This window comes from Hemicordylus capensis, chromosome 6 (genome assembly GCF_027244095.1).
Source record: "Hemicordylus capensis ecotype Gifberg chromosome 6, rHemCap1.1.pri, whole genome shotgun sequence".
In the NCBI taxonomy this organism is placed as follows: domain Eukaryota; kingdom Metazoa; phylum Chordata; class Lepidosauria; order Squamata; family Cordylidae; genus Hemicordylus; species Hemicordylus capensis.
This window is the reverse complement of record NC_069662.1, coordinates 54,031,024-54,041,894: the sequence shown is the minus strand read 5'-3', so window position 1 is coordinate 54,041,894 and position 10,871 is coordinate 54,031,024. Positions and strand designations below refer to the sequence as shown.

The 10,871-nt window shown below is 45.8% G+C and overlaps 1 gene segment (V, D, J or C); it reads right to left on the bottom strand.

Annotated features, from left to right (window-relative positions):
* Positions 1–1,319: 1,319 nt before the first annotated feature.
* Positions 1,320–10,871, bottom strand: part of LOC128331317 (probable non-functional immunoglobulin lambda variable 1-50) — a 113,982-nt gene continuing 104,430 nt past the window's right edge. The window contains 1 exon segment of the V gene segment in view: positions 1,320–1,634. Within this exon segment, the coding sequence occupies positions 1,320–1,634 (315 nt within the window).

Genomic DNA, 10,871 nt, shown 5'->3' with positions numbered 1-10,871 from the left:
GCCTAAAGGTGAAAGCCAGAATAGCCGGCTATTACCATAGGAACATAGGAAGCTGTCATATACTGAGTCAGACTATTGGTCCATCTTGCTCAGTATTGTCTTCACAGAACGGCAGCAGCTTCTCCAAGGTTGCAGGCAGGAGTCTCTCCCTGCCCTATCTTGGAGTTGCTGCCAGGGAGGGAACTTGGAACCTTTTGCAGGCAAGCAGGCAGGTGCTCTTCCCAGAGCAGCCCCATCAGATCTTACAGTGCTCACATGTAGCGAGCACCACCTGCGGGAACTCAGGATGCGGGGTCTCTTCCACGTTCATCTTCCTAAAATAGGCTTCCTAAAATGGGCTTTTTGTACTACGATCTTGTGAAGTTTCAAGTCAGATATCTGGAGCGCTTGAATTGGCAAAGAAATGGCTTTGAGTTCGGTGAACAGGGGTAGCCCTTTCATGAGATAAGATTGGGAGTCATCTCAGGCAGCATCTTACTGGAGTGCCAGTGGGGCTGTGAGATCCCCGCCACACACACACACACACACACACACTGCTGCCATTGGAACAGCTCCTTGGGACCCCTCTGCCCCACGCAAGAGAGCCTCTATCCCACACTACCTTGCGAGATTTGCAAGAAGCACAAGAAGAGAGAGGGGGCTGCTGGCCATTCCCTGCCCCCGTGCAACTTCCAAAGCTCACCCAAAGGTCAGTTTCAACAGGGAACTGGCTCCCAGGAGGGCTGTCGGGAGAGGTAATCATGCCCTACAGTATCTTGGCCCAATCCGTGATTCAAGATGAGTAAGCCCTGTGTGGTTATGTGGGGTGATCTGGGATGCTGTTGCCCTGACTTGTCAAAAGAAGAGGAACTAGATGGTCTGTCTGTGCATTTCAAACTTGTGATTGAGGCCCTGCCCCAGGGGCGTAACTATAATAGGGCAAGGGGAGACCGTTGTCTCAGGGCCCCCTGCCTCAAGGGCCCCCCCAGAGACATGTCTTCCTCACCCAAAGCCCACTCGAGCTTCCTTGAATATATTTTTAAAAAATTTTAGGGGAAGGCGGTGACGGGGGGGCATTTTAAAATTTTGTCTCTGGGCCCACTCCAACCTTGTTACGGCCCTGCCCTGCCCCATAGTGCTTTTAAGCCAAGGATACATTCAAGCCATTAAAGCATCGGCACAGAGTGTTCATCTTTTTTGTTCATGTTGGTTTTGCAGCCTGGCATTTGATAATGTGTGAATTTTTTTTTCCCATTTGGTGGAAGTCAGCTCTTTAAAGATTCTTGATTCAGCTCCCTCCTCTGGGGAGGGAGAGAGAAGGTTTTTGTCTCAGTTCCACATTAGATTGTACCACCGTGGAACATGCTACCAGTGCCATCCCAAACAGCACAGTAATAATCTGCCTCGTCTTCAGGATGGACGTTGGTGATGGTTAACTGGGCAGTGGTTCCCGAGGCAGAGGCAGTGAACTGGTCCGGGATCCCTTCTCCCCTGTTGCAGCCGTTACAGTGCACAAAGCGAGGGGCCTGTCCAGGACTCTGTTGAATCCAGTTATAATAGATGCTGCAGCTCCCACTGCTGCTTCCACTGGTGCAGGAGAGTTTGACAGTTTGGCCCGGAGACCCAGATGCAGAGACAGGGTGGGTCACTGTTGCCTGTGAAATGACACCCGGGTCGGGGAGAAGAAGAGAGAGAAAATAGATTTCAACGACCTTAATTCAGTGTCTGTGTTTGAAAGTTGTATTTTAAGCAGCCTATAACAATGTATATAATAAAAAGCAAAGCTTTGCTCTTGGTCCTGAGATCTTTGACGTGAGTCCTCCATACCCTTACCTGAGCAGTAGCTGAGAAGCGTAAGGAAAACCAGAGCCAAGGCCATGGTGAAAACCAGAGCCAAGGCCATCTCGAGAGGGATTGTACTTTTGCTGATAACTGGGTGGCATATTCCTCCTCCTCTCTTAAATCCTCCAGAAGAACCTAATACATATTCATACAAATGCAAATACATTCTCCTCTCATTGGCTCTGCTAGAACTTCCTATCCCAGAGAGGAGACATGATATTCTTGCAAGGGCAGACACCATAGAACAGATTTGCATGAAGAAGATATTAAACCGCTTGGAACCAGCCACCACTTTGGCCAGGATGAAGAGGAAGGAGGCAGGGTAGCCACTCTTAATTCATCATGAATGTTTTGGACCAGGAGCTTTCCCAAACAGCAACTGGACATAGTTTCGCTACACTTAGGGGTCATTCACACAACCAAGAACTGTGTTCTACCCTTGTTTGGGTACAGGCTGTGTGTCCTCCCAATGTTTGGTTGTGTGGAAGCAAGGTAGGAGGAAAACCTAGGTAGTTTTTCCTCCGACCTTGCTTCCACACAATCACTTCTAAGCATCTAATTTCCTTATACCCATCAGCCATCCTTATTTGGGGGGGTGACTGTAATGCAAGATTGAACCATAATGATTCATCGCTCTTTGATGGTATTGCTTTGTGCCCCCCAATACCTGATGCAAATCCTCATATTCTCACACGCATCTCTACAGATAAGGTAAGCAATTATGCAGGGCGTATGCTAAAGCAGACCATCAATAACTTAGACTTATTTCTGCTAAACGGTGCTGTCAAAGGTGATCACCCAGGACAATATACCTTCTTATCTGGGAGTAAATGATCAACTATCAATTATGTAGCAACATCCCGAGATCTCCTTGAGAGGATAATTGAATTTAAAGTCATACCAAGACCCGAAAGCGGTCACTTTCCTATTATGCTAAGTTGTAGCCTGTTGGATTTTGAGTTTAAAAGACCATCAAACATCATGTGTGCGTGTAGTAATACAGAGATGGCTTTAGGTGTCCAGAGAATTAAATGGTCACAACATTCGGCGCAGATAATTAATGATTGGTGTACCTCTGAAAATGGAATGAGGATACATGAGCTTTTAGTATCTGGGGAATCTGAATTGCAATCCTGATGTGCGTACTGAGAAATTAACAGTACACAATGACAATATACTTTTAAACTATGAAGTTTTAATCCACCAACTTAGACCATTACTGACCAGAGCACACTCGAAGGATGCCAGACCGCTCCCAAAAGGCAACAAAAAATGGTTCGATCAGGAGTGCGTTGAAGTAAAAAGAGCCCTAGTTCAATTATCAAAAGGTCTCAAACACCTATTTTATGGCCCTTTATAATGAACCACTATCACTCCCATTGCTAGAGATTTCACCGACGTCCTTACCTCTCTGGCCCCCACTCACAATCCATGAAATAAAATGTTTAATTGCACAGCTGAAGAGAGGGAAGTCTCCTGGCTATGATTATATCTCCCCTGAGCTCTTGCTGTCTAATATAGAATGGTGGGCCCCTATTCTGGCGGCATTATTTACATATATAGATTGAACGGCTCACATCCCAGATGATTGGGGTCTTGCCATTGTTGTCCCAATACACAAAAAAGGAATGCGGGACGACCCGGGCAACTATAGACCGATAAGTTTGCTCAGCGTAATAAGTAAACTGTATGCAAAGCATTTATGTATTAAGCTGTGTGAGTGGATGGATCAGGAAGGCATTATAGAACTGGAACAGGCAGGGTTTACTGCAGGTAGGTCAGTAATGGATCACTACATTGTGTTACAACACTTAATAGAAAGATACGTGCATGAGAGGAAAACACCCCTCTATGCAACCTTCATCGACTTCCGAATGGCTTTTGACTCTCTACCTAGAGGAATTCTCTGGGCCAAGTTATCTAAAACCTCAATTGACAAAAGACTATTGTTACTAATTTATAAATTATTTCAGAACTCAACCCTTTGTATACGGCTTAACTCTGCAGGTCAACTTTCAAGGAAGATACCCACAAATAGGGGAGTTAGACAGGGTTGCATCTTAGCTCCCTTCCTATTCAATTTTTATGTGAACAGTTTAATCCAGCAGTTGCAAGGTTCGGACATACATGCACCTAAACTGGCAGACAAACGACTGCCTATACTCATGTATGCCAATGATGCTGTAATCCTATCACAAACTAGAATAGGTTTAAAAAGAGCTTTGGGTGTTTGGCAAGCCACTGCAAGAAAGAACAATTAGTAATAAACTATTCTAAGACAAAAATTCTCCGTTTTAGTTCTAAACATTGGTCTTTTAACTGGTCAATTGAAGATCACAAAGTAGACCAAGTAAAGCAAATCAAATACCTTGGGATAGTGTTTCAATTCAATGGCTACAAAATGGCCCATATTAGATCAGTAGTTGATACGGCCAAACTTAGTTTTATAGTCATTCTGAAATTCTTCTGGTCCCAGGGAAGGAACTACATTCCCGCTACCATTAAACTTTATAAGGCTAAAGTGATCCCCCAACTCCTTTATGGGACACAATTGGGACCGTATACCAACTTTAAAGATTTGGAAAGAATTCAAACCGGTTTTTTAAGAACCATATTTGGTGTACCCAACTGCATTTCCAATTCGGTGATAGGCATGGAGGTGGGCATACTTAAATTGGAAACCAGGGCTGGGCTCCTAAGGATCTTTTATTGGATTAAACTTCATCTGCATCCATTAGGGCTAATTCCAAAGCTTCTTGCAGCTGAGCCTCAGGCATCTTGGTCTTGCAAAATGATAGATAAACTTTGCCAATGCGGCCTATCACCCACTCTATTACTAGAGAGTGGTGAGAATACAGCCCGCAGTTTAGTACGACAGAGATTGGTCGATACAGACATTCAGGAAGAGAAGGCTTGTTTGCCATCTTTTAATAAAGAAGTATATGCTAAGACGGATCTTGCCCCAGCAACGTATTTATTTACAATCACCTTGAGTAAATTCAGATGGGCCTTCTCCAGGGCCAGGCTCAATGCTTTCCCATCTGCAATGCTTTATGGGAAATATTTGAAACTATTATATGAAGAATGGAAATGCCCCTGTAGAAAGGCAGTCAAAACCATGGCCCACATACTTTTAAAGTGTTCATTATATCAAACCTTGAGATCTCAATTAATCAGCCCACTGATAAATGATATGAGGGGACAACCTGAGGAACTTATTGTAGCATATTTATTAGCAGATAAAGATGCAACTACATCATATGTTGTAGCTAGATTTTGTTATGTGGTCACCAGATTAAGAACGTCAAAAGAATAGAATACAGTTTTGGGTTCCTTAGTGTTAATTTTAAATTATGTCTATACACTTACACCTTTCCAATGCTGTTATCTTATTTTATTTTAATGTGTAATTATTATTATTCTAAAGCCGTTATCCATTTATGTGTAATTGACTTTCTTTTAATATTTTTCTTTTTAGCTATGCAAAGATTTTTTTTTCTCTTTTGGTCAAAGACCGTAAATAAAGGATGATGATGATGATGATGATGATGATGATGATGGGGCACTCCAGTTGGATTGTGTGGGGCAATCAGGGAGGTCATTCATACCATCAAAAATTGTATTCTACCCGGGTTTGGGAGCTGTCTATGGTCCTAATTTGCAGTTGTGTGGAAGCAAGACCAGAGGAAAACCTGGATAGAAGTGACTGTGCGGAAGCAAGGTGGGAAGAAAACCGGGATAGAAGTGATGGGAGAAAAACCTGGGTAGAATTGATTGTATGGAAGCAAGGTAGGAGGAAACATTACCCAGCTTTTCATCCTACCTTGCTTCCCCACAACCAGAAATTGGGATCACCTCTATTGAGCAGCAGCGATACAGGAAGATGTTGAAAGGCATCATCTCTTACTGCACGGGAGATGGCAATGGTCACCCCCTTCTATACTCTACCAAAGAAAACAACATTGCTCTGTGGTCGCCAGGAGTCGACACTGACTCGATGGCACACCGTTTTACTTTAAGTGAGGTGACTGGTCACAGGCCAAATCTGCATTGTTTTAAAATGCTCCTTTCTCCCGGATGAAAATGAAGTTGTGTAACAGAAATCACTCTGGAAAAAGTTCAGAGGGCTGGAAAGAAATGACATTTTCACAAGCAACAAGAAAAATGGTAAAATGTACTGGGATCTAATATAGACACACCAGTGTAAAACTAAAAAGATTCCCCACCAGACTGACCAATAAGAAACAAACACAACCTAGTCAAATAAATCTGTATTTGGAATTATATTCAATCTAAGCAAAATCAAAACAATAGGAAATATTGATGAAACAACTGTATACTCAAAGAGGAGCAATAAAGTCCATAATGTGGAAATGGGGATGAAACTTGAATGAACAAGTACACACACACTACGGTGACTCGGAGACCTCCATTTTGAGATGTCTCTTTTTTCAAGCATCATTAGAACTGATATCACATCACTTAGTGTCTCCTCACTGGATCATTTGCAGCTGAAGGTGTCAACTCCCTGGGACTCGGCTTAAGGTCTGGGAGGTGCAAACAGGTTTGACATCAAGCAGGTTCGATGGTTTGGGGTCAACAGGACCGGGGTGGGGATTCAAGGGGGTGAGAGATAAAACTAGTCTGGTCTGGTTTGGGTCCGGTTCAAACTCGAACCGGACCAGCTGGCTCTGGACAAAATCCATGCACTTCAAAGTCTGCCCAGCCTTGTGGACTGTATTCTTAGTTAGAGAGAAAGTTGCGAATGGGCCCTTGATCTCCAAGCATGAGTGCACAGAAGGAAAATGTATGTCAAATATGCAAATGTTCTCTGGCTTCACATCACAGGTGCAGGGTGTGCTCTAAGTCCGCAGCATGTGGCAAAAATGGACCAGCATCTCCCCCAAGAGGCAAAGGACAGGATAGCAACATGATTTTAACTGAAGCGAAATTGCATACTTTGCTTTGAACAAATCTAAAGAACGTGCTAGGTGCAGCAGAAACGAACACACGGCTTGGTTTTCCAGTGGAACAAATGGATCCAATGCAAACTGGTGATAAATATGAGAAAAAGTGTCACCACCTGACCTGTGTCTGATGAAAAAGAGATACCACTGAGTGTCGTTCATAAAGTGGATATCAGCCAGCCTATCCATGGTCAATGGTACTGAAAGCTGCTAAGAGATATTATATTATAAAGAACCATGATAATGGTTTATAACTAATATGTTATAGCTATAACTAATAAATGATGATAAAGATCATAGAACCTCTAACTGAGCAAAGAGGAACCTTTTAAAAGTGCTGATTCTCTTATACTGAGCAGGGAGAGAACAACTGGCCCTGTCCGTGCCCAGCACAGCATCCCTCCAGTGGCTGTTGCTGGTGTTTATCTTATGTTTCTTTTTGAGATTGTGAGCCCTTTGGGGACTGAGCACCATCTTTATTCATTAATTCATTTGATTGATTATGGGGCGATTCTCACGATTAACAAAAATCGGGCTAGCAGGGACCTGCTCGAGAAGCCCTACTAAAAAGCAGGTTTGCAGAATGAGCACTCCAGCAAACTGCTTTTTAGGATTGTGAGTAGCTGCAGCGCGCCTTTGCGCCGCACCTACTCACAAGTAGACCCCCAGCCGGGAGGTGAAAAGCTGCCTCCAGGCTCCAGGGTTCCCCCAGTATGCCCTGCGCGCTCGCACAGGGCATACTGGGGCTTGCGTGGGTCGCGCGGCATCCACTACCCCACCCCCCTGCCGGCTCCATCACAGAGCGGGCCATCATGTGGGCGGCCGATCTGGCCACCCAGGGCTCCCTTCCCACTCACTGCCAAAAACCCAGTCTCACTGATCGTGAGACCCGTTCCTATATCTGTGTGAACCATTTTGGGGACGTTTTTTGAGAAGCGGTCTAAAACATTGGTTGTATTGAATCTCTTTTGCCTATGGTATCTGGATTTCCTTCTTCTGCAAAGAACTTTCTTTCATAGTCTTGTGTCTGTTTATGGGGCCCTCCGGTTGGAGGATTGTGTGGGGCCATCTGGCTGAGTGGGTATATGGCCCTGCTTTAGAAAAGGGTGTGGGTACTCCATAGTCTTTCTATGCCAGTTGTAAAAGGCACACATTGGCAGGTTCTGATCATACTAAGCTTTCTAAATACTCCTGGTTCCCTGCTATAGTGAGGAAGAGAGAAGGTTTTTGTCTCAGTTCCCCATTAGACTGTACTACTGTGGAACAAACTGGTACCACCAGCGTGTTCCCATTCAGCACAGTAATAATCAGCTTCGTCATCAGCCTGGATGTTGCTGATGGTTAAATTGCCAGTGTTTCCAGAGGAGGAACCAGTGAACCGATCAGGGAGCGTTTCACCTTTGTTGGTGGTGGCAGAGAGCAAGAGGTGCGGGGCCTGCCCAGGTCTCTGTTGAAACCAGTTATAATAGTTGTTACAGTTACCATTGCTTTTTGTGCAGGAGAGTTTCACTGTTTGTCTCAGGGATCCAGATGCGGAAGCAGGCTGAGTCACCGTTGCCTGAGAACTGACACCTTGGTGAAATAACAAAGAAAAGGAGACACGCATGAGCTTAATTTTCTGGTCTTGCAAATATTAAGCAGCCATTACATTCCTATGGATGGAGCCGCTCTGGGAAGAGCAGAAGGTTCCAAGTTCCCTCCCTGGCAGCATCTCCAAGATAGACCTGAGAGAGATTCCTCTCTGCAAGTTTGGAGAAGCCGCTGCCAGTACGTGTAGACAATACTGAGCTAGATGGACCAATGATCTGACTCAGGATATGGCAGCTTCCTATATTCCTGTGTTCCTTTGATGTGTACCTGCATTCTATCTCTGTACCTGATGGAGTGCAGTCAAGAAGGCCCAGAAAGAGCATCCATGGATGGCAAACGTTCTCCTGCTCCCCTCCACTGCCCATGTGTGACCACACAGGTGGCTTCTGGGCATCCTTCATTTGTTGCTATGTGGGGAAACTGGTCAGACATCCCCTCCTGAAGGCTAAAGTGGGAATCATAGGCTTCCTATTGCAATGCATTCCAAGCCATGGCCCTAAGCTTGGCACCATAGTTGAAAACAAGGTACTTGGACACAATCCAGTCCCTGCCTTCTGCCCCCTAAGAGTGACTAACTCAGTGAAGCCCAGCACATGTGCAAGCAGAAAAGGAAGGGGACACACACACACACACACACACACACACACTCACACACACTTCAACACAAGAATGAAATGGGGTTTAGGATGTCAACCTTTCCAAAAATGAACACGTTGCAACAGGCGATTGTGAAGTATTGAATCTGGAGAGGTTTTATATATATCACAGAAGGGCCATGTTACCCTGATGGACATACAGGTCAACTAACTTTGCTGCCTTTAGTCCAGAGGCCTATGTAAAGTCAGCTCTCTACGCCCTAAATGGATCGGTGACGACGGGTAAGGGTGGTCCTTTCATGAGGCAAGGTGAGGCAGTTCCCTCATGTGGAAGATTATCGGGATGCCTGAGGGGTAGCAAGATGGCTACTGCTGCTCTCATGTCCTCAGCACGTTTAAAAACAATCCTTACAAAACAATGTAAACTCAGTCTAAAACCATGAACAATGAAAACATATTAAATTGTTTAAAAACTCTGGAAGGCCAGGGAGTTATACGCACATGGCTTCATGCTGCGGGGTAAATGTTGAGCAAAGGCACTTCGAATTACACTCACGGCAAGGAGGGAAGCAGCCCCCCCCCCCGCTCTCGGGTTTCCTTTTGGTGCAGGTTCACATGGCATCCCTCCGTGTTTTCCCTCTAGCCCATGCCAGGGTAGGGGAGAGAGAGAGCTCTCTAAAGGCTATATCTGCATTCCTAAAAGAGTGTATCCCTATTACCATGTTAATGATTCTACGTCAGTGCCTCTCCCTATTTGCTCTGGCGGTTTCACAAAAACTCCTTAAAACCAGCATTCTAAAAACTCAGACATACATGGAGATAGGCTTGAATTTGGAAGACAAAGCCTGATTTGTGTGTAGAGTTCTTCCAAGGACCTCGAATGGACTTTGGGGTATGCTCGGCTGGGGTGTGAATGCACACTCTCTCTTCCGGAGGAGATTCGGGGTAACAGCCCTATCTGTAAAGCCTCCAGGCCCAAAAGAGGGGTGTTAAGGGTTCTCCTGAAGGCCAACAATGAACTTAAGTTCTAGTCCAGCAATATCTGGAGGACCACCAGTTGGGGACCTCTGGGAGCGAACAGTGATAAAGGGGTGTGTGTGTGTGTATTCTCAGTCACGGGTTGGCCTGTGGTTACTCCCGGCTGTGCCCCATTTGCTGCCCTGCCCACCAGCCTCCACTGGCAGAAGAGACCCCTTCTGTTCCTGGCTTCTATCGGCCAGACAAGGCTTGGGGAACTCCTGTGGAGAACCAAAGGGACTTCTGCCTTCAAGCAGCAGCTGTAGATTGAGCAGTGGGAAGCGGATCCCTTGACCCAAGAAGTGATGCCCTGACTTGAATGACTTGCCCCCCACACCTGCCAGGGGGCCCAGGGGGGATTTCTTTCTTTGTGGGTTACATTTATATCCCGCTTTTCCTCCAAGGAGTCCAGAACATTGTGCGTGGTTGCGTTTATCCTCACAACAGCCCTGTGAGGTGGGCGAGGCTGAGAGAGACATGACTGGCCCAGAGTCTGCCAGGGAATGCCGTGGCTGAACGGGGATTAGAGCTCCAGCCTCCCCAGTCCTAGTCCAACACTCTAACCACTACACCATACTGGAGGCAGTGCTGCCTGGAAGACCTCAACAACCAACAACCCAAATGAGACCTTGAAAGAGGCTTCCATGAAGGGGGGGAATCCCCAAGCAACAGTTTTTGTCTGATTCATCTGCTGCCACTGGATTCAGGGACTAGGGGACAGTGAGCTCAGGCTCACCCCTCTCCCCGGGGACCCCTCATGCATGCCAGCCACATACACCTGTGTGTGGAATCACCTTTGGGGGTGTGGCCTTCCAGCCTGGAAGGGCCCATGTGGCCCACTGGAGTTCATTTCCTAGCTGGTTTCATTGTCAGCTGGAGG